Raw genomic sequence first — 23,406 nt, forward strand, 5'->3', positions numbered from 1 at the left:
ATTGACTCTCACCCGTAGTTTTGGTCTAAGCAGTGTTGTTGGCTAAACAGCACTCAAAACAGAAACTTAGATGTGACTTTAAATTGCCTTGAGAAACATTCCATGAAAATTAGTTGTACCAAATAAATCACCCCTTCATTAGCTTTACCAACGTTCTAATTAAGCCAAAGAAAAGATTTGTGTTCAAAATTGGAAAGTCTTTGAAGTTGCTAGTTTTTTTCTTTACTTTTTCAGAGAGTTTCTTTCACACCTTGAAAGCAGCTACTTTAAGTTATTTTCTTTGTTCCTCTGAAATAGAACAGCATAATCTGCTAAGAGCTGTAAAATGTATGAAGTTTGTTACTTCTTTTTAAGTGTTATGTTTTTAAAATGTTGTGAGTGTTTAGTATGTTTTCCTGCCTCTGAACAAATAGTTTCACCCGAAGCATTGTAAGTTATAATGAGGTGTGCTTTAAACTTGTTTTCCTTATTTTTGTTTAGGCAGATATTTATTCAAACCAAACCATGGGAACAGTAGGTTTAAAGAAATTTTAGCAGCAGATTAAAGCAACGAGGTTCCTCGTACAAATTGATACGGACAGAACTGGTTCTCAGGACTTTGCTAAAAAAAAATGTTTTCAAACAAAATATGTAATTCTAAAAACAAAATAAAAAGACGGTCAACAAGTAATAAGCAGTACATGTATTTGTATTTAAACTAATATTTTGGTGAGATAAATGTAGCATTAATTGACAGTGTTTTTCCTCTGCCACTTCAATTTATAAGTATGAGATTAGGTTCAGAACTGAGAAGTCTCCCGAACCACACATGGTGTTACCGCAAACCAAAGATACATAAGTTTAGATTGTTATAATTTGCATTTGTTTAATCTTGCAGTAATGACATAAATAGAACATTTCTCTGCGGCTTCGATGTATATTTTGGTTGAACCAGTTTTAAACTACTTCCACCAAACCATCAGTATTTAAAATAATGAAAAGTATTTTTAGTTACTACGTTCCTCAAAATTATGTTAAATATGCATGCCCAGTTCTTTGTTTTTTTGTATATTTTGTATTTTGATTGTTATTTGAATCATGCTGAAGTATATTTTATGAACAGTTCCGATGTTGCTTTATAAATGGGGGCGACTGTAAGATAAGAAATAAAGTAAAGTATAACAAAGAGCAGGTAGTTTGCACATTTTTGTGATTCATTTACCATTTTTCCAATTGAAACTTTTTGCCTTTTCTAGAGCAATAGTGACAATTTTTGTTCGAAAAAAGAAGAAGATGACTATTGCAAAGTCAATTGCCTGATGTTTTGCGCCCGTTATTGGAGGGAATCACATTGTCACATGGTGCTTAAAAAGTTATTTCTGTGCAGAAAATAGATTGATTGGTCCAAACTGACCTAAACTCTTAGTAGAGTAATATCATGTCTTGTTTGCACTATTTAAAAACAATGTCTGCAATCTCAATTGGTCAAAAACAAAAGAAGTTAGAAAGGCTAAGAATGGGTAAAATAATTTGTTCCTGGTGGCTGTGGGGTACCCAGAATCTTGTTCGGGGGAGGGGGGAGTTGTCTTCGTTTAGAGGTTGGTGCTAGGTTTCTCTTCTTTTGAAGAGCACTGTTTGGTTCTGGATTAGTTTGTGAATCACCCCCCCCCCCCCGAAAACTTAAGGGTGCCCCGCCCATCCCTCCATTTCTAAACTATGTGACAGAGCTCTCTAGAGGGCGCCCTTTGTGCTGATGTGTTGGTTTATTTTGTTCACACTCCTACCTGCTCTATCCTGTGTTCAGTCATCAGTCGTATGGTACAGCGTTGTTGTTGGTTGCCGCAGCTGATGATGATGAAGCAATAATCGTCAGGAAATTTCCGAAATCATGGCGTATATTTCAGACGGTGAGTGTCTTGTCTTGTCTTGTCTTGTCTTGTCTTGTCTTGTCTTTACTGCACAAACCGCCGCCACTGGGCCATAAACGTGCAGACCCTCATCATACGTACATGCGTGCTCCTCTATCTATCTAGTCAAATTTTATATTTTCAAGGAGGGACTTGATTAATAATAATAAAGGAAAAGTTTCCGTATGGCACCACCACTTTTTCATTTGATATGAAATAATATAGTATCTAATTTACCTCAATGAGATATCCCTTTTTGTAAAAATGAGTGAAAAAGTGGTGCCGCCATACTGAAAGTTATCCACTATCACTCAGTACTATCAATGCACTTCAAAGACCAGCAGTACACACTTATTTCAAAAAAGAGAAGGGGTTATTTTTAACTGTGTCTTAATACGTTGCTCTTAATCATCAAGTAAATTGACTGTTATGGTCATTAAGTTTTGGCTGGCGTACTTACCAAAGGTACACTCTTTACTCCTAAAATAATGAAGTTCTTTCCGAGACACTGTTCCGAGACGATAGCGGAACAAACTTCTTTAGTACCAGAACTTCCATTTAAAAGCAATAGGCCTTTATATGATCTAATTAAAGGGAAGCTACACATTTGGTAATTGTCAAAGACCAGTGTTCTCCCTTGGTGTATCATCCCATCATAACCATAAAATAACAAGCCTGTGAAAATTTGGGCTCAATCGGTCATCGAAGTTGCGAGAAAATGATGAAAGAAAATACACCCTTGTTTGACGAATTTGTGTGCTCTCAGATAGGAATAAAAGACTTCTAGCTACAAGTCTTGAAGTCTTTTATTATTGGAGTGAGAAATTACCTCTTTCTCAAAAACTATGTTACTTCAGAGGAAGTTGTTTCCCACAATGTTTTAATTTATACTATCAATAGCTCTCCAATGCTTGTTACCAAGTCAGTTTTTAAGTTAACATTTGTTTTGAGTAGTTACCAAACGTGTACATGTACCTTCCCTTTAAATAAGCTTCGAAATTGACAGTGAATGTTTCTTTGGTTTTGTTTTACAGGCCAGGTGCTGGAGGGGCGATCTCCATGGAGACCCTCGTATATTGCAGACCTCTTTTGGGGAGTTCTTAACTTTATAATCCTCTTGTAAGTAGTTGAAAGCAATGATACCATGATTATTGTCCTTTAAAGACACTGGACATTGGACACTATTGGTAATTGTCAAAGACCAGTCTTCTCACTCGATCTCAGCATATGCATAAAATAACAAACCTGTGAAAATTTGAGCTCAATCGGTCGTCGAAGTTGCGAGCTAATAATGAAAGAAAAAACATATGTACTTGCACTTAATACTTCATATTGTTTTACCTCGTACCCAGCAAGAAATGGACTGTTGTCAAACTCTGCTTTTTCATTGTTCTATTTCCATGTTTTAAAGACAGTGGACACTATTGGTAATTGACAAAGACTACATGTAGCCTTCACAGTTGGTGTATCTCAACATGCATAAAATAACTAACCTGTGAAAGTTTGAGCTCAATCGGTCGTCGAAGTTGCGAGCTAACAATGAAAGAAAAAACACCCTTGTCACACAAAGTTGTGTGCTTTCAGATGCTTGATTTCGAGACCTCAAATTCTAAATCTGAGGTCTCGAAATCAAATTTGTGGAAAATTACTTCTTTCTCAAAAACTACGTTACTTCAGAGGGAGCCATTTCTCACGATGATTAATACTATCAACCTCTCACCATTACTAGTGACCAAGTAAGGTTTTTCTGCCAATAATTGTTTTGAGTAATTACCAATAGTGTCCACTGCCTTTAAAATGTACATTTGCTGTTGTTTGGATGTTAGCTTGTAAGATTTGTAGTTTGCTCGAGAAAATAGAGGGAAAAATTTGAGACTTGAGATGTTTACAAGGTTACTTTTCACATTGTTTGAAATCCATGACTGTCCGTACTCCCTTCAAAGCTATGATGCGATCTCCCTCGTGGTGAACAAGTCACGCAAACAAGCCAGTGAGAGAGCTTTTTCCCTCTGCTGCCTCCCGCCTATGGAACGGTCTTCCTGTCCCCATTAAAAACGCTGAGACTTTGTTGTCCTTCAAAAAGGGTCTCAAGACGCACCTGTTCTCTAACTCGTAGCTGTTTTCCCCTTTACTTTTGTCTGTCTCCCTGATAAGTGCCTTGCATCCTTTGGTAATTTGGCGCTATATAAATCCAGTTATTATTATTAGTTTTAATTGTGGGTTGAGAAAGACATTCAGTAGAAAGTCCTCGTTGTATTTTGAATTGGAACTGGAGGGTAAAACTAGAACTACTGAATCAGAGCTACATGTATAAGAAATACTTTTCAGAGATGGGTGCAAACTAGCTTGCATGACCTTTGCCATACAAACATGAACTTCTCAAAAATAACTGCTGTTTCTATTTTCTTTTCTTTCTCTTTTTATCAACAGCTTCCGAACTATGGTATATGTAAGTCACAATTTAAATTCTTGTTTCTCATCAGTTAGTTCAAATTTGAGTTAAGTTAGGGAAGTGACTGATATGGGCCTTGTCGACAAAATAGGAAGCATTTTGAGGCATTCTCTTTTTGCTTTTTGTTCAATTGTTATATTTTTTGGAATGCTTACATGTATGTCTGCTTGTTAAAGCACCATGGTCTCAATGAAATGACGCTATATAAAGCCCAGTGTATACAATATGTATGTATGATGAAGCTATTTATAAGAACTGTGAACTATTATTTGCAAACTACAAGTATCTTAGCCGCTTTATATGTGATTTGTTTGGTTTTTTTCTTCTAGTCTGATCTGACAAGTAAAGGTCGTGGACAAACCTCAAACTACCAGGCAGGAAGCGGAAATGGGTAAGTCCCACTCACCTTGCAGTAAAAATAATTGGCGCTTTGTATCCTTTGGAAAAGGCGCGTTATAAATACGTTTATTGTTATTATTTATTAAGTGCGATTGTATTTGTATGTGCTAAGGTCTGGACTTTGAGCCCAATTTCAAGCTGCTTAATCACAACGTAATTATGCTTACCAGTATAAGATAACCAGCCAAAATACCTCTCCACACATGTACAATCTGTGACTGTATCCTGCTTATGTTTGCTTAGCAGGAAGCTGTTGTATAATATTTGCTGTTTTAGGTAGCTTTATGAAATGGATCAAGACTTGAGTCTGACTTGAGTGGGGATTGGCATAAAGTCACATGGGCAAAAGACTTGGAGTTTTGTGACAATAACATTTATATTATTTATTCATATACTTTGTAGCATGTCATGGCCGAGTGGTTAAGAGCATCAAATTCAAGTTCTGATGCTAAGTCACCAGAGTGTGGGTTTGAATCCCGGTCGTGACACTTGTGTCCTTGAGCAAGATACTTTACTATAATTGCTTCTCTTCACCCAGGGGTATAAATGGATACCTGCGAGGGTAGAGATTGATATTGTGAATGAAAAAGCCTTTGGAGCGATATAAACTGTTGCCCAGGTTGTATACTCCCAAGGGAGCTGAGAAACATTAAAGGGATGTTATTGGCCCCATGACCAGGGCACTTATGTAAAGCGCATTGATACGGTTATTGTGAAATGCGCTATATAAGAGTTATTATTATTTATTATTATATTATTTATTTTTAATTCTTTCAACAGACGCGGTCCCCCACCAGGCCCAAGGAGAAGAATGGGCGGTTTTAGGGGCGGGGCTGGAGCACCAAGTGCCCCGCCCCCAGCTGGAGGTGGATGAGGAAGGTAAGAAGGCTGTCACTTTTATGGATACAAAATTTATAAAGGAACAGTTTATTGTATTACTGTGATGTTACGGTCCAAACATTATTAATAACAACCGCATTTCTTTAGCGCCTAACACCTCAGAAAGAAAGCGCTCAGAGGAAATAAAAGAATAATTATGTATGATGATTTGAATAGATATATGTTTTGAGAAGAGTCTTGAAATTTGAGATCGCAAACGTACTTTGTCAATAGACCTTTATCATGGTTGGGCCATCTTGATTTTTCTCCGATCCAAATCATAATCAAATCAAGCCGTGTTCAGAAACGGCAATTTTGGCGACAGTTACAGCTACACATATAGATCAGGGCACCTGTCTGTGTTGAAGAGGAGGTAGACGCCCGCGACCTAGCTGTAGCTGTAGACGAGGTTGCCGTTTTGGAAACGGCCTCAAGTTGGAAGATAAAAAAACAGTCTGGTTTCTTTCTTGTGCAAGAGACACTAATTCATTACTGTTACTGGATTCAGGGAACATGATCGAAATGGTGGCAGCTTGTGATTATGGTAAATTTGTGTATGATTCAGATTCAACTCTTGTAACTGTTATTTGTGTAGCAGCTTATCTGAAAAGTTGTGAATGAGTTGTCATTATTATCAGTGCGATTGTTAAGAGAATATTTAATGGGTGTGTATGGCTATTTTGTTACGCTTTATGTGTGGCAATATTTGTATCACATGACATATGTACTTGCGCTTAATACTTCATATTGTTTTACCTCGTACCCAACAAGAAATGGACTGTTGTCAAACTCTGCTTTTTCATTGTTCTACTTCCATGTTTTAAAGACAGTGGACACTATTGGTAATTGACAAAGACTACATGTAGCCTTCACAGTTGGTGTATCTCAACATGCAAAAAATAACTAACCTGTGAAAGTTTGAGCTCAATCGGTCATCGAAAGTTGCAAGATAATAATGAAAGAAAAAAACACCCTTGTCACACAAAGTTGTGTGCGTTTAGATGGTTGATTTGGAGACCTCAAGTTCTAAATCTGAGGTCTAGAAATCAAATTTTTTGAAAATTACTTCTTTCTCAAAAACTATGGCACTTCAGAGAGAGCCGTATCTCACAATGTTTTATACTATCCCCATTACTTGTCACCAAGAAAAGTTTTATTCTAATAATTATTTTGAGTAATTACCAATAGTGTCCACTGCCTTTAATGTCTGCAAATGATTCCATGGATTCACAAATGTTGAGTGATAAATAGAATTGTGAATAGCACTGTGTGAATTAATTATGTATTGCAGAGTTGCAAACCCTCCTTGATTCTGCAGAATGTTCCCTGGGAATAAACCAATCTTTCCAGGCTCTGATGAACAAATTTGAACATCTCCCTGATAGTGGAAACTTTTTCCCCTGTTATGTTGAGTGTAATTCTAAATATTTGTCGGATTGTTGTACAAATTTTCCCGAATTGTTAAGATGAAAATGATGGCAGGTCTGTTGTTGTGATTTTTACAATATCAAGTTCATTGATTATTTTCATGTTATTGTGTGCATTTTGTATATAACATTTAATAATATCAAAGTCTTATATAGCGCACGTATCTTCCAACAAGGTACTCAAGGCGCTGAGTATATACAAACTTTCAGAAAGTTAGGTTATTGAAGTTATGAATTCTGAGACCCAATTATGTAGCACCGTATATGTACATTTTTTATATGTAAATTTTGTATACAGGTTCTTTATGATCAACTACATGTATTTCTCGTTTAAAAATTGTCTGCTATTTTTATGTGTTTTTCTACTTACTACATGTAGATATATAAGTCAAATCCCTATGATTTTAAGTTATTTATGTATTTTGTTTAATTTAATGTTTATATTCGACTGTAATTCATATGTGAGCTGCCAAAATCAGTTCAAGTAACTCATAATACTATTAATATACTCAATAATTATTTGAAGTTGCCCTTATGTATACTCAGTACTTTCCCAGAGTCCTGTGAACACAAAAATCAACAGGCATCTATTACATTAATTGTTTTGTATAATCTGTTAAACTAATATACTTCCTCATCTTATCTTACAGGTAAATGCCTGCTGTAGTCTCCTATAGCAGGCATGCAGAGCAACATCGTCAAGACAAGAGCTACCAGCGAGATTTAAAATAAACTCTGAGTCTCAACTCTGCTCGACCGTAACATTTTTGAAAACTTTGGATGTCCTCTAAGCAAGACTCAGAGCTGTCAACTTTCCCTGATCCATGTTTTGATGAACACCTTTAAAAAAAAGAACTAACAAATCTCGCCCAGCACTCTGAGCAAAATACAGTGTGCTGCCCAGCACAGATTTCCCCCCAGATTGTACTTCAGTAATGATGGCCCCATATCAAACATGGATAAATTTGTTGAACCTCTCGCTCTTGGTGAACTAAATTGAATTTAGAACCTACCACTAAAATTTGTCTAGCTACAACACTGTCCCTGAATATGGGAACTTTTCCCCCTATTATGTTGAATGTAGTTCTAAATATCTTCCTGCTTGTTGTTTAAAGTCTCCCCGATCGCAAGATGCAAACATTGGCAGCTCTGCAGACTAAACACTAACTTACTACATTTTCCATGATTAAAAAACAACACGTTGCTAATTCCACGTCTCTACATGTAGCTATGGGGAAACTGTTCCCAGAAGCTCCATGGTACATAGACAGTTCCAGGGATAACCCGAACGTGGAAATGTCACCATTTCAACATACCTTAAATTTAGATACTAGTTCTAGACCCTTTGGTCAGCGATGACATCGCACGCCTATTTTAGGAAAGCGTCCTGTGGTTTTTATTTTGACGATTGTTGCTCTTCCTTCTTGTGGCCAAGAGTGTGTGTAGTATTCCACACTCAATGATGACGCTTGATTGGACAAGCCACTTTGTTGTGGATCCAATCAGGCTGAAGGAACGGCTGCAGAAATTACCCCCTAACTCCCTATAGGCAGTGTCCGAAACGGCGACTTCGGCTACGGCTGCGGCTAGATCAGTGCGTCTGTCTGTGTTGAAGAATAGGCAGACCCACGCGATCTAGCTGTAGCTGTACCTGTTTCGGAACCAGCCATACACTCTAAAGGGTAACCGGTTGCTGCGACCTTGCTTGACCTCATTATGATCAAGTAACAGTTAACTCTATGGCCTTAATGATCAAGCCAAGAGAAGGTCATGGCCACTGGTTACCGTTTAGAGTCTACGGCAAATATCACATGACCTTGGAGGATATTGCAGACATGCAGCTTTTCAGCTGATCGACCGATTTTCTTTCTGGTTTACGTGAATTCAAATGCACCGTGGTCATGTGATTGAAATGTCGTACATATGGACAAGTGTTTCCGAGAAAATGCCAAATGAAACACTTGCACATCGCAATTAAATTATTGAATATGTATATACTTGAACTTTTTCTTATCTGATTATTTTGTTTAGTTTGTTTATTTACGAAAGTTTGTTTCCGTTCTTGTAAAATCCTTATTAGATGAATTTTAATGGTGTAAAGCTTGGATAGGGATTAAAGAATAATTATGATAAAAAGATGAAGTTACATACACCAACTGAGCATTGAAACATTGTACAAATAAGACGTTGCTTGAAACTTAATTGATATTAACCTTGTATGTATTATTTAATGTAGAGTATGATTTTGCTTCCATTTTTATTCCCTGTAAAGTTTAGGTAAGGCAAGCGTAATTTTAAGACTTTTTTGGGGTGGAAGTCAGACAAAATTCCTACACATGTGTAGGTTAATTTGTTTGCATCAAGTGAACTTTAATTTGGTGTCAACAGAAGTACGTGTACCATTATCATTCAGAACCATTTAACAATGCCCTTTAGGATTAACATGTACAATAGGTGGTTAAATTAAAAATGTACTTTACGTATACTATCTATCTGGTTTTCTTGTGGAAAGATCATATCAGTGTGATGAGGGTAATTATATCATGTGTGTCTCTTAAAGACACTGGCCACCATTGGTAATTGTCAAAGACGAGTCTTCTCACTTGCTGTATCTCAACGTATGCATAAAATAACACACCGGTGAAAATTTGAGCTCGATTGGTCGTTGGAGTTGTGAGATAATAATGAAAGAAAAAAACACCCTTGTCACACGAAGTTGTGTGCTTTCAGATGCTTGATTTAGAGACCTAAAGTTCTAAATCTGACGTCTCGAAATCAAATTTGTGGAAAATTACTTCTTTCTCGAAAAATACTCCACTTCAGAGGGAGCTGTTCCTCACAATGTTTTATACTACCAACCTCTCCCCATTACTCGTTATCAAGTAAGGTTGTACGCTAATAATTCTTTTTTGAGTATTTACTTGAGTCCACTGCCGTTAAACTGAACAAATTGTCTTTTTTTGTGTTCCCCCCCCCTTTTTTTCTCTTTTTTTTTAGGGGGTATGATTTTGATATTGGACATGAAGGTGTAACGTTATACTGTAATCTGTGAGAAGGAAGGGTTTTATTTCTGAGTTGGTGTTGACCGGGGCAAATTTCAAGCAAAAAGTGAGTGGTGAACCAGTTGCAACAATGTCAACTTTATGGAATGTTAGCTGTTGAAATGCTTTTGCTAAGCAAGATTTTCCAGTGCTTAGAAGGTATTTGTTCTGACAGGCTTTGTGAAATAGGGCCCAGGGCCCAATATCTGCCTGCTTATAATGTTGCTTACCATGGAATTATGCGGTAAGCAGAGCCATGAAATTGAACCCATGTCCTCTTAGAGCATGTGGGCAACATTGATAAATTATTGTTCAAGACCAGTACTGTAGCCGCACTGTAATCCAACAATACGCATGAAATGTTCAAGCTCTATCGTTCATCAGAGTTGCATGTAAATAGTGAAATAGACCCGTTAGCCTTTTTGAGGTATGGTGAGTGCACTGTTTGATTTGGGCGTCTACAGACTATCGTGTCCACCATACATCAAAATGGCTTATTACTGTGTTAAAACATCGAGTTAGAATCGCGAGATCCAAATAAAGTGTTTACTCATTTCTCAACGGCAAAACTAATCATTCAAGGGAAGTTTTACACCATCGTGTAAGATATGTGTGGCAATGAGTGGCTAGTGCGTAAAGCCCTCGGCTCTCACCAATGTGACCCTGGTTCGATACCCGGCTAAGTAAGAGGTGATGCGTGGGAGTTGGCCGCTGGCTGGATGTGTGGTTGTTGGAGTGCGTCAGTGTTGTTGTGAGCTGCTGCTGGAATGATTGTAGTGGTGACCAGATTCTGTTGTTGAAGAAACTGCTGTCTTATGGAACTGTGTGTTGCGACTTGATTTTGAAGGCTTCCCTAAGTCTGTGTTGGTTTCAGGACTTGTCAGGGGCGCGCAATGAGCTTATGTTTTTCTCTCAGTTGATGTGGTGGTTTTGTTTATGAGTATGTTTGGTCAGTGCTCTCTGTCAACAGTGGTACGCTGGCCAAAATGCCCAAAGACCAGTCAGAATTCTGTCCAACTAGTTCAGCTGACTGCTTTTCCTTTTAATCTTGTTGCTAGCTGATTTTAAACTTATTTTTATACCTTGTTATTAATTCTGATAATGACTTTGTGTTTACCCAGGGATTTTTTTTAAATGTTACTCTGTAAGCGCCATGGAGCATTTAATTGCTTGCGATGGATTTGGCGCAATATAAATTTTTACCATTAAAACTATTAATGTTTTAGCAGGGGACTTAATTTGGAGTGATATGAACAATCCTGGTCGTGTAAACTAAAAAACTCTAAATAAAGAAACTGTACAAACACGGAATACATGTATATACATTTTTTCATAAGTTTTATTGGAAAAAAACTGCTTTGTATAAAATCATCATCTCATAATTCAGGTACTCAAGTGAACTGTAGTGCCCATTGTGGGACAGCACGAATGCTACATGTAGTCCTATGTAACACAACTATATGTTCTGTACTCAGTTGGTACACACTACACAACCTATGTATTTGAATGGGTTTAAATGCTCTGTCAACTCTTACCGTGGACCTCCTATTGTCCCTCTTTTGCTTATAAATACTTGCAACATTTTTCAACTGTGGACTTTCCTGAACCGTCGGATCTATTGTCCTCTTTTGATATAGGTCCCCAGTTCAAATGTGCAATCAGGACATGGACTGTAAAAGCACCATGATAGTATGGTAACTACTGTCCAAGTTTCCAATGTGTTTTTATCACTGTTCTCTGTCTTGCTGACTTGGCATGTATCTGTGATTGCCTGCATTTGAGACCAATTTACCCACTGTGACTATTGACCTGGCACCTCATTATGCTCAATGTCGCCGATGGAGAGTAATACACTATAGAACCTGGTGTTGCCAGTCTGCAACATCACCAAAAGCTGACATTCAAACTAGAAGTGACGTCACACACTCAAAAAGCATTGAGCGCCCTCACTAGGCAAATGGTTGCCAGATAGCTGTTCTTGGAGGGTAAAAACGTGCACGTGAGCTCGGTGTCTGTGTAGCGTTTCGCGTAAATGCAAGTGGGCTATAAGGGTCTTTATTCTTCACGAGAGTTTGACTTTCTGTCTGGTTTGTGCAAAAATTCACCCACAAGTGTCCGAGTCGTCAGGTATTCTCTACCACACAAATGGAGATCTTTCTCGTAGCACCTTCAGTCCATGCTTCCGCCACTCTTTCTGTTTGATCCATAACTCTTGAGCGGTGTCCAGACACGCAAGGACAGTCCCTCCTTTCCAACATGTCATCCGAGGGTCTAGATCCTGCACCATGGAAGATAATAATTATACTAAATAATACTGGGTTATCATATACTGTCGGCTCTTGTTAAAACAAGGTAGCTAGGACTGGCCAAATTGCGTCTTTATAACCGAAACAGAGAGAACAGCAAAACAAAGAAACACAAAGCAGAAATAAGTTTGGGGACCTCAGAATGTATTCTTTGTATACAGAACCTCATAACAGTGATTGGGTCACGGGTGAATTAATCCAATAACAAAGGGTGATTATTCTATGCAGTGTCAATTCCTACCTTCAGCTCCACTGAGTTTCTGCATGTCTATGTTTTCTTCCTTGTAGCCCCTAACCTAGAGTGGCTTTTAGCCTTGTTTTGGGCGACTTGCATAATTTTTTTTGGTTAAAAGCCAGGGTGAGCAGTGCCTGGCGGGCCTCCCCAGAACTAACAAATTTCACCCAGCACTCTGAGCAAAGTACACTGTGCCACCCAGCACAGCACTTCAGCAATGATGGTCCTCATATCAAAACATGAATAATTTTGTTGAATCATTCGCCCTTAAGGAAATACCTCCATCAGAAAATACAAAAATCACCTTAGATTTGCAGATGACTTCAACTTTCTCGACGACCTTTCTGAAGGATGGAGGCATCTTGGATTGTACTCTGTGCTGAAGCATGTCAGAGGCTCCTTGGAAGAGACTAAGTCCTCCTCCGACAACCAGAATACAACTGTACATCTTCTTCTTGGTCTCATCAGATGCTGTGAATTACAACAAACAGTTTTAGGGCAGTTGGGTTGGCGTAGTGTTGTGTCTTGCCTTGCCTTCCATCCATCTATGGAACCCTGGTTAAAATCCCACCGGGAAAACTATGGACTGGATTGTCCCTGGTATCTAATCTTGCCTTCCACCTCTGGAACCCAAGTTCAAATCCCACCTGAGGCACTATATGGACAGGGTCTGACTGTGTGGGTTTTCCCTTGAATAACTCTCTGGGTTTTTCCTCCCACATCTAAGGAGGCTTTGCATGGTGAGGTGTCAATGTATACTTGGTTTGCGATAACACCATGTAGATAAAGTTCTTTTGAGAATTGCCGCAGAGTAGATTATTTGTAACTTGGGAGACTTCTCAGTTCTAAAAAGAGGTGTCCGGCTTGTTATAAATACTCCTGGGGCGGAAGGTAGGTGATCAGCCAGGATAACTACTTTTGCTTAGTGGATTGAGGGGCTTCTCTTTGTTAACTTCCCAAGGCCTGGAATTTCATCTCTGAAAGGGCAAGGCCATTTGATTTTGCAAAGGGCACTTGTATTTGAAAATCATAAAGTCTATCGGAAAATTTTGAAAGGGCACAAAGGCCAAGACCGAAGAAGGTTGTGGCCTCCATTTAATTCCAGTTTTTGATTAGTCTCAATATTTCGACTAGCTTGTTCTAGTCATCCTCAGGAGAATGTGTTTGTGATTATGTTACAATTATCACTACTATTGTTTTATATACAATGAAAAATCAAACCAACACAAAATCCTTAAAAACAAAATTCTGAATCTTTAAACTTACAGCAACAGTCAATACTATGCAGTATAGCCTGGTCAACACCTAAGGGTTTATCCATGGATTGCGACGTTGATATCCGCCTGGAGATGGTTGGGGGCGGGGCTTCCTCTGCCTGTATTAGATCATTCTGTGATTGGCTGTTTGGTGAGGATGATAATTGGTTGGTTGATGACGTCATGACGCTGTCTGCATTCTGAGTGCTGGACTCCGAGTTGGGGGCATTGGTTGTTTTTGATTTGTTAGACTGTAAAAAAAACAGGCCGGTAAATTATTACATTGTAAATCTTTACCATTGAGAATATGTTGCCGTTAAGTGACGCAGTTGTAAAGTAATAACAATAACTGGTTTATATATTGCGCATTATACAATAACCGCACCAATGCGCTTTATATAACATTCCTTTCTCAGCTCCATGGGGAGTATACAGCTTAAGCCGTGCACTAAGAGGGCTTTTTCCAACACAATATCAACCTCTACCCTCACAGGTACCCACTTATACCCCTTGGTGAAGAGAAGCAGTTAGTAAAGTATCTTTCTCAAGGACACAAGTGTCCTGATCGGGACTCAAACCCACACCCTGAAGACAACCACCAGAACTTGAATTTGATGCTTTTATCCACTCGGCCATTACACCCGACATATAAGTAAAGGGGAAAAGTCTCCCTCTTTTTTTACCTGTTGTTGTTCCTTCTGAGTCTGTAGCAGGTACAACTCGTCGTGGATATCTTCCGAATCTCCCTGGTTTCTTTGCTGGGTGTACGTCATCTTCTCACCGATCACCCCGAAGATTAAGGGATAGAACAACCCCATGGGGGCGTGGAATGTCTCATCACCCAGCTTCAACTGATACATCAGGGTTGGCTGGTACGGGTAGCGCACGTGGAAGTCTAGCAGTTGCGACCCATCAAGGTCCTGTTGGAAAGAGATTTTGTTTTAAGACCCTCGTTTCAAAGTCTGGGAAAAGTGCATCATCTGTTCGAACAGAATTTGATCACAAATTTCGACGACAAGTTTCACTTTTATTTTCACTTCCTTTCCCTTAGTCGACTGGTCTAATACTATGACAACAGTCTTCTTTTCCGTCTTGTTTGTATGCCAGCTTCAAAATTAACTAGGGCACTGACTGGGGCACATCCATATAAGCAAACATTATGGATGGACTGACTAGGGCACTGACCGGGGCATATTCATATAAGCAAACATTATGGATGGACTGACTAGGGCACTGACCGGGGCACATCCATATAAGCAAACATTATGGATGGACTGACTAGGGCACTGACCGGGGCATATTCATATAAGCAAACATTACGGATGGACTGACTAGGGCACTGACCGGGGCATATTCATATAAGCAAACATTATGGATGGACTGACTAGGGCACTGACCGGGGCATATTCATATAAGCAAACATTATGGATGGACTGACTAGGGCACTGACCGGGGCATATTCATATAAGCAAACATTATGGATGGACTGACTAGGGCACTGACCGGGGCATATTCATATAAGCAAACATTATGGATGGACTGACTAGGGCACTGACCGGGGCATATTCATATAAGCAAACATTATGGATGGACTACTGTATGAAGCCTATGATGTGTGACAGTTTTCTGTACCAGACGATTTGGCCAAGTTTTTTTTTATTGCACTGCATGTTACCTGCAACAAGACTTTACGGTGAATTTTGTAGAATATGCATGATGGAAAGGACATGGATAATGGAAGCAAAGAAATGATCTACTTTCAAAGTTTATGAAAAGGCTACACATACACCATCCATTGCGTGTGTCGTGGCCGAGCAGAGAAGAACAACGGAGTCGATCCCAGTCGTAAAACTTGTGTCTTTAAGTAAGACACTTAGTGATGTGTCCTTAAGATTAGATGTAGGGCCTGTGTGTAATTTAATGCACAAAAATAACCAAGTGCACTTATTGTAAAGAGAAATAAATAAATATCAAACATCCTTGAACTTGCCCTATAGAGGCAAGAAGAATGCTAAATGATATAAGAACCAGACTCACCTGGTCAAGATGGCAGAATGTTTCTTTAAGTTCTAGGAGGAGTAGGGCGTCCATGGTTTTATCCGGTTGGCACTCTTGGTACGGGAAGAAAGCTCTCTCTAGCAACCAGGTGAAGCAACGAGTGACATCACTGCCACCGTAGGTCATACACAATCTGAGATGAAAAGAAAAAGTCACAATGCACTAAGGCATAAGATTTCTACGAGTCTTCACACTAGTAAGTCTTTTTAAAGCCACCACAGAAGAGACTTCACCTTGGCACTTCAACAAGGAGCAAGCTTGAGTTGAGTGCGAACATCAGTCAACCTGTGATTAACCAATGACCAGCAACGTACATGGGCAGTTGTGTACTTACGCGACTGACTCGTTTTGGAAGTCCGGTTGACCATTGGTACCCATGGTATTCAACACTCCAACTGCCTTCTGCATTATTTTTCCCTGTAGTTTTCACTTTTTCCCATCTGTGTTTATGCATGTTGAGTATGAAACAGGCTTTTGGGACCATGGAAGGAAATATTGGTCCTGAGGCTGGATCCAAATGGTTGATCACATTAGTCAACCCTTGGTCAACCAGTCCGAGTGCGAGTCATAATAGTCTCAAGCTTGCTCCAGGCATACAGGCCTGAGCATCGTCTAGCTTAAAAACGTATTTTGTGTTTCTATAAGGAACAGACCTTTGAACATTTGAACCTACAAACCCCATATTTTACAACAGATGAAGACTGATCGAAACTTTGAGTTTGTACAACAGTAAGCCACAGCAAGAGATATTGCTACGAGGCAACAAACATCTTGAAACTTAAGAACGTACCTTGTATTTCTATGGGACAGACCATCTTCCACACAGCACACACTTGTTTTCTGATCGCCGACATCCACAACACAAGCACTACTTAGTCCACTACCGTACGTCGCCAACACAGATTCCTGAGGTTGTAAAAACCAAATGTAAAAACAATGAGAAATGTCCTTGCACTGTGGACAACTCCAACCAACATTTAGAAATAAGGCACTTTTTCATAAATCAACACACAAACCTGTATGTTAATCAGTTTTAATTCTTGGCCCGTGGAAAAAATGGAGGTCAATTTTATAGAGTACGAGGGGCGACTTTCATGCACATAGCATGGGTTTTGAAAGACTTTTCAGGCTATTTTATAACAATTTTGCCCATTTTTGTGAGGGCTAAAAAATCAGAAATCAGACTTAAAGGCAGTGGACACTATTGGTAATTATTTAAAATAATTATTATCATTCAACCTTTCTTGATTACGAGTAATGGAGAGCCACTGATAGTATAAAACATTGTGAGAAACAGCTCCCTCTGAAGTGACGTAGTTTTGGAGAAAGAAGTAATTTTCCACGAATTTGATTTCAAGACCTCAGATTTAGAATTTGAGGTCTCAAAATCAAGCATCTGAAAGCACACGACTTTGTGTAACAAGGGTGTTTTTTCTTTCATTATTATCTCGCAACTTTGACGACCAATTGAGCTCAATTCTCACAGGTTTGTTATTTTATGCATATGTTGAGATACACCAATTGAGAAGACTGGTCTTTGATAATTACCAATAGTGTCCACTGTCTTTAAAGTAGGAAGAATATCATGCCTGTTTAATGAATTTCTTGACTTTGCAGACATCCTTGTTTTGTTCTGTGGCAGTTACATATTTGCTAAACAATATTTTCTCCTAATCTTGAAAGGTAAAATAGTATTTATCTGAAATGATTTACTTTTGTTCTTGAGAGTTAGAAACATTCTATACCTTACCTGGTGGACAATGGCAGCACCAAATCCGAGCCTAAGCAACAGCAGATTCATGAGTTCTTTCACGTGTGGCCGATGGTAGATATCAGGAATGACAAGAATGGCGCGGTAATGCTGAAAGACGAGAGAACGAAACCCCAACAAACTTAGTCTCGCTTGAAGAAAACTTGCTATAAACCGTACTGAATATGACGTCACCGCTCAATTATCAGACCTACAAGACGGTGTCTGTGTCCGTATGCGTATGTGTGTGCGTGCATGTGCCGTAGAAATCAAACCGGGAATGTTGCGTGCTGCGTGCTTCGATGATGTACGCGTTTGGACGCGCATACGGTTTGCCCTACAAGATGGCGACTTTTCATAGCAAAAAGGGGCAATTCAATACGGTCTATTGTCTTTCTAGGGGTGGAATTATAAGCAGGCCAGTGGGCTCTGTGCCCCTACCCTAGTCTTGGCCTTTGTGTCCCCTTAAAAATGTTCAAAAGTAAAAACAAACCAAACAATATTGTAAAAAACCCTTCAGCCTGAAAAAAGGCATCCAACTTATAACAGACCTGGAATTACATGGAGGCCACAGCCTCTGTTGCCCATGGTCTTGGCCTTGGTGCCCCTTCAAAAAATTCCCATAGACTTTAAGATTTTCCCATGGAATTGCCCTAATTCAAAATAGAAAAATGACCTTGCCCTCTGAAAGTTGAAATTCCAGACCTGTAATCTATCAGTTAAGTAGGTGTTATTAATCAACTCTTTTTAAATTTCTATTTTGTATTGGGATACATTTAGTGTATTGCTTATCTGCTTATTGTTAGATTTTTGAAAGTTTTTTACGTGCTGATTTAGTGAAGTACTCTAAAGCCTTGCATGAGGCGCTATATACATGTTTTATTATTATTATCATAATAAATTTAAGGCCTGATTATCATCTCCAGTTACTTTGAGATCTTTAATAGGGATGTCTAGTTTCTGTTGTAACACAGCTCCCCAAATGGTCTCCAGATCTTGCAGCACGGCGGTCAGCGAGCCTCCGGCTCCTTCGTGGAGGTTGAAGCGCCCTCTCCTGATTGGCCAGTGGATGTTGTAGCCATCAGCTGGTTCAAGATACAGGGCCTGCAACAAAATCATAATAATTATAATAATGGCTTCTTATATAGCGCGCATATCCAGCACTCAGTGACGCTCAAGGCGCTTTTACATACAGTATTTCCTGCAAGGTATGTGGGACTACGTTTGAATTATGAGACCTACTCCTTTTACATAGCACCATGTAATGGTTTTACAAGGTGCTGTGACGCAATTTGCTGCCAATTTGCTGCAAAGTGCACTGGGTTCTTTTACGTGCGTTACACAACACACAGGACCAACGGCTTAATGTCAGTAGCTGTTAAGTGTCTTGCTTAAGGACACAGGTGTTACAACTGGGACTTGAACCCACACTCTGCTGATCAGAAACACCAGAGTTTGAGTTCGGTGCTCTTAACCGCTCGTCCACGGCACTTCATAAATAGTACCAACTTTTAACCTTCGGAGCAGCCGAGGGGCACCGGCGGAAGGACCGGCTTCATACTACAAATATGCGATCAATTCTGCTGATTTTTGTTTTGAACTACCCTTAAACTATCTGGACACTGTTTCGTCATTCAAACTAAAAAAAAACACCTGTTCCCAGCTACTCTTTAATTGTTTTTGTTTTTCTTTGCCTGTTGTTGCTGAGCGCCATGATCTAGATGGAATGGCGCTATACAAATCTGGTTTATTATTAAATATCACTCTTTTATATATATTGTAGTGATTTCTGGTTGGGTAGAGTCAGAGGTTGACAAATAGTGTGGGATTGCAGAGTAGTCTTTATGGACCTATTATAATGTGCACAGAAAACTCACTCCTTTGAATAACAATAATAATAATAACCCATTTTTATATAGCGCTTTTCACACCCAGAGGGCGTCCCAAAGCGCTTCACATTATTACCCCTGGTCACTGGGCCTTAAATCACTCCTTAAACCCATCTCAGCTCCCTGGTGGGGAGTATACAGCCTTGTGCAACATTAATATGCGCTACTCGGCTAAATCAATCACAAAAACCATCTCTGCCCTCACAGGTACCCATTTACCCCTGGGTGCAGAGAAGCAATTATAGTTAAGTGTCTTGCTCAGGGACACAAGTGTCACGACCGGGATTCGAACCCACACTCTGCTGAACAGAAACACCAGAGCTTGAGTTCGGTGTTCTTATCCACTCGGCCACGACACCCTATACATTGCAATCTTAACATGTATTAGCTTTCGGAATGCTTCAATCTTTAGTGTGTGGGTGCAGGGAACATCTTTTCATTTGTTCGGACCATAAGAACAAGAATTGTGCCTTCCGCTTGCGCCCAGTGGGTCCAGCATGTAATTTTTCCCCAGGAGGTGCTCGGAGCAAGATAAATCTAACCTCGTCTCCGACGATGTATTCAGGTAGACTTGTTGTGTCAGTCCATCTCATACCAGAGTTTTCATCTAAAGGCTGCGAATTGACAGAGCGGTTGTATGTCAGAACCTGTGTGGAAAATGTGATAAAATATCAATAATAATATCAATAATAAATTAAAAGTAATAAATGGCAGGTTAAACTTGGAGCACCTGGCACCATTCCAAAACCACTGGGGAAACATATGGATGAAATAGGGGCAAATGTGAGGGTAGATCTGTTACTGAAGGCAGAACTTTTGGGAACAGCAAGGACCTGCGCTAGACCCTCCAGATCTAAGGCTACGAGAAGTAGCCTACTCTGACAACAGCTCCAGTGCTTGTTACCAAATAAGTTTTATGGTAATTGCTTTTTTGATTATTTTCTTAAAATGTCATACATAATCAACACCTGCAGTGCTCCTTACCAAGTCAGTTTTTGATGGTCATTCAATTTTGGAGTAATTACCAGAAGTAAACCCTCTTTTTAGCTATAACCCCCTACTGAAACAAATCCACCCCTTTGGTGCATAAACAAAGTGCTTCATGGGCAAATTATCATATCAGGCCTGTATGCTTAGTTTTTGAAAGGGCAAGGGCACCAAGGAACTTTCTCTTTGGCAAAGGGCACCCTATGAGGAAAATGTAAATTTCTACTGGAGCATTTCAGGGCACCAATGCAATGACGAAGGGGTATGGAGGCAATCGCCTCTGTTGCCTCCCTGAAGTATCAAGCCTTTCATATGATTTACAAATGGCACCAAGGCAATGACCAAGGGGCATGGAGGCAATCGCCTCTGTTGCCTCCCTGAGGTATCTGGGCCCAATTTCATAGAGCTGCCAAGCACAAAAATTTGCTAAGCATGAAATTTCTTCCTTGATAAAAACAGGATTACCAACGAAATTTTCATGTGATTTTCACGATGAGCAAACAATAGCTGTATAGGCAATATGCAACAAATGGAAATTTGGTTGGTAAATCCTATTTTTATCGGGGAAGAAATTTCACGCTAAGCAAATTTGTGTGCTTACGGCTGTATGAAATTGGGCCCAGGTCTGTCATATGATTACAAATGAAAGATACCTCTGAGGAAGGTACACTTTGTCTGCGTTGACCTTGGGATGTCTTACGAGACCAGATGGCTTGCTCCACCATCTTCAGAGTCTGCTCCTGCTGGGTTTCACTGTTAGGATGCTGCATGGAATATATAAAAGAATGAAGTCGCATGAATCAGGCCTGTATGCTTTGTTATGGGTGTGGGGGTCTGGAGCCCCAAAAGGTGCGGACAAATGTTTATTGTAGTGCTCTGAGATTAAGGTCATGAGCTCTGATGCCAACGTAAATAGAAATATGTCTTAGAAAGAAGCTGATAGTGTAAGGCTAAGTCAGAGTTGGCGGCTAGGCAAGCCTGGAATTAAATACGCAGAGACCACGAAGGCCATGGCATGTTGCCCCTGGTCTTGGCCTTGGTGTCCTTTCAAAAGTTGCCCATTCACTAACTTTAAGATTTGTTAATCTAAAATGCAAACGGCCTTGCCCTCTCCAAGATGAAATTCCAGGCCTGGGCTTGGGCTAAGTCACTGTGTCATTATGCATTGGAGAACAGCCCATGGCAACACCCTTAGCAACAGTCAACACTGTAGTCATAGTGCCAATTTTGATGGGGCCTAACATAGTTACTCCTTGCTTTGATTTGTTTCATCCTAAAAAGATAAGTCTGAAAATATTCCTAGAACTTACAAATATCCCATCTCTTATGAGAATGGAATCTTCATAAAGTGGTTGAGATGGATCCTTCTTCCGTCGAGCGATAAGATGAGGGATTGTGACAGGGGTAGCATCTGCAGCTCGGCCGATCCGCAACCAGTAAGATCCTGGGTGGATAACCACAACGGTGGCCCACTGGATAGGCTGAACAAAATCAAACCATGTAGTGTTAAATGTTACTGTGTACAATAAATATACATTTTATCAAGTACACAAGGGAAACTGGCTTGGTGCATTTTAAATAATTTGGGGGTGAACTAGACCCAGTAACTGGAGCGCTGTACTCCTTTTTTCCCCAAAAAATTATCGGGCTGGAGCAGGAATTGAACTACTGACCTCCGGGTTAACGTGCCGGTGCTATACCAATTTATTTATTTTTTTTGACATTTGCATTTTCGTTCGACAAAAACTGACAAAATACTAGGCCTAGTATAGATAGTACAAAAATGCAAGTTATGTATACAAAATTCAAATATCAATATAAACCACAAGGGAAACTGACTGGGTAAATTTTGAAATGATTTTTGGGGTTGAACAAAGAATGTGTGATCCCTGGCTACACGGCAGTTAACGGTTGTATGGCTTCTGACTGGCACCCCCGAACAAAGGTATTGACAGAATAGGGACACCGCTAGATAGGGCTAGATAGCTCAGTTGGTAGAGCGCCGGCACGTTAATCCGGAGGTCGTTGGTTCGAATCCCACTCTACTCTAGTCAATTCTTTGTTCAACCCCAAAAATCAAAATTCAAATAATGTACAGAGCCCCAGTTACTGGATCTAGTCATCTCCCTATTTCTGACATCAGTTCATTACTAATAGAATACTAGTAGTACTACTATTAGTAATGAACAAACCCCAGATGTACAATTTTTTGTAAACCGGTGCGGCCGTACAGCGCCTCAGAGTCAGATATGTCTGATATAGTAATGATGACAGTTGATGAACATGATGAATGAATGAATGAATGATTTGGATTGAGTCAGAGTGAGATCAAATTCAAGCTACCTCCTCTGTAGTGTATCCTCCACCCCAAACAAAACACACTCTATACGCCCTTTTCCATTCATGTCAAATACAAAGTTGTTGATCCTTGTGATTTCACTTTATGCTTTTCTAGTTGGAATTGAAAAGATTTATTAATATTTAATAGTTCTTAGTTGTCATCTTCTTCTTTTTTGCATTGAGTTTTGAATTGAATGAACTGTAGTGTACTGTGTGCATTAAATAAAAAAAACATTGCAATTTGCAATTTTGATGTATCTTATTCGACCGAGAATTCAAAACAAGACAGAAAGAAAGCAAAACTTACCTCGACCATGATCACGAATGAATGGCTCAATATTTCACTATAATTATGAAATTATTGGAGAATTAAACGACAAAAACACTGCCAACTTAGATTTGTGTGCACCACATGTATACATAGCGCATGTGTCTGACTCCCAGGCTCATCCAGCACTACAGCAGTTTACTTTATCACTCAATTTTAGTCTGGTAAATAAA

The 23,406-nt window shown here is 39.5% G+C and overlaps 2 protein-coding genes across 2 annotated transcripts; one reads left to right on the top strand and one right to left on the bottom strand.

Annotated features, from left to right (window-relative positions):
• Window positions 1-1,751: 1,751 nt before the first annotated feature.
• LOC117307295 (selenoprotein K-like) lies at window positions 1,752-5,620 on the top strand. Its single transcript, XM_033792012.1, has 5 exons — window positions 1,752-1,886; window positions 2,921-3,005; window positions 4,317-4,335; window positions 4,668-4,729; window positions 5,518-5,620. Exons 1-5 carry the CDS (start codon window positions 1,868-1,870, stop codon window positions 5,618-5,620), a joined length of 288 nt encoding a protein of 95 aa, XP_033647903.1. The 5' UTR covers window positions 1,752-1,867.
• Window positions 5,621-11,401: 5,781 nt separating this feature from the next.
• Window positions 11,402-23,324, bottom strand: LOC117306937 (actin-related protein 8-like). The gene is made up of 12 exons (XM_033791519.1): window positions 23,213-23,324; window positions 21,876-22,046; window positions 21,219-21,329; window positions 20,121-20,225; window positions 18,620-18,793; window positions 17,690-17,800; window positions 16,730-16,845; window positions 15,919-16,072; window positions 14,565-14,801; window positions 13,892-14,132; window positions 12,930-13,096; window positions 11,402-12,362 (listed from the first exon to the last, which is right to left on the bottom strand). The coding sequence occupies exons 1-12, from the start codon at window positions 23,219-23,221 to the stop codon at window positions 12,219-12,221; spliced, it is 1,740 nt and encodes a 579-aa protein (XP_033647410.1). The 5' UTR covers window positions 23,222-23,324; the 3' UTR covers window positions 11,402-12,218.
• Window positions 23,325-23,406: the final 82 nt, after the last annotated feature.

Source organism: Asterias rubens, chromosome 2 (assembly GCF_902459465.1).
Source record: "Asterias rubens chromosome 2, eAstRub1.3, whole genome shotgun sequence".
Taxonomy (NCBI): Eukaryota; Metazoa; Echinodermata; class Asteroidea; order Forcipulatida; family Asteriidae; genus Asterias; species Asterias rubens.

Bases quoted from the DNA above. Each gene is read 5' to 3' on its own strand.
- LOC117306937 (XM_033791519.1), bottom strand. The intron at 20,226-21,218 runs GTATCTTTCATT...TTTTCCACACAG, and splicing joins AAAGTGTACCTTCCTCAGAG to GTTCTGACATACAACCGCTC. The intron at 16,073-16,729 runs GTACGTTCTTAA...TTTTCATCTCAG, and splicing joins CTGTCCCATAGAAATACAAG to ATTGTGTATGACCTACGGTG.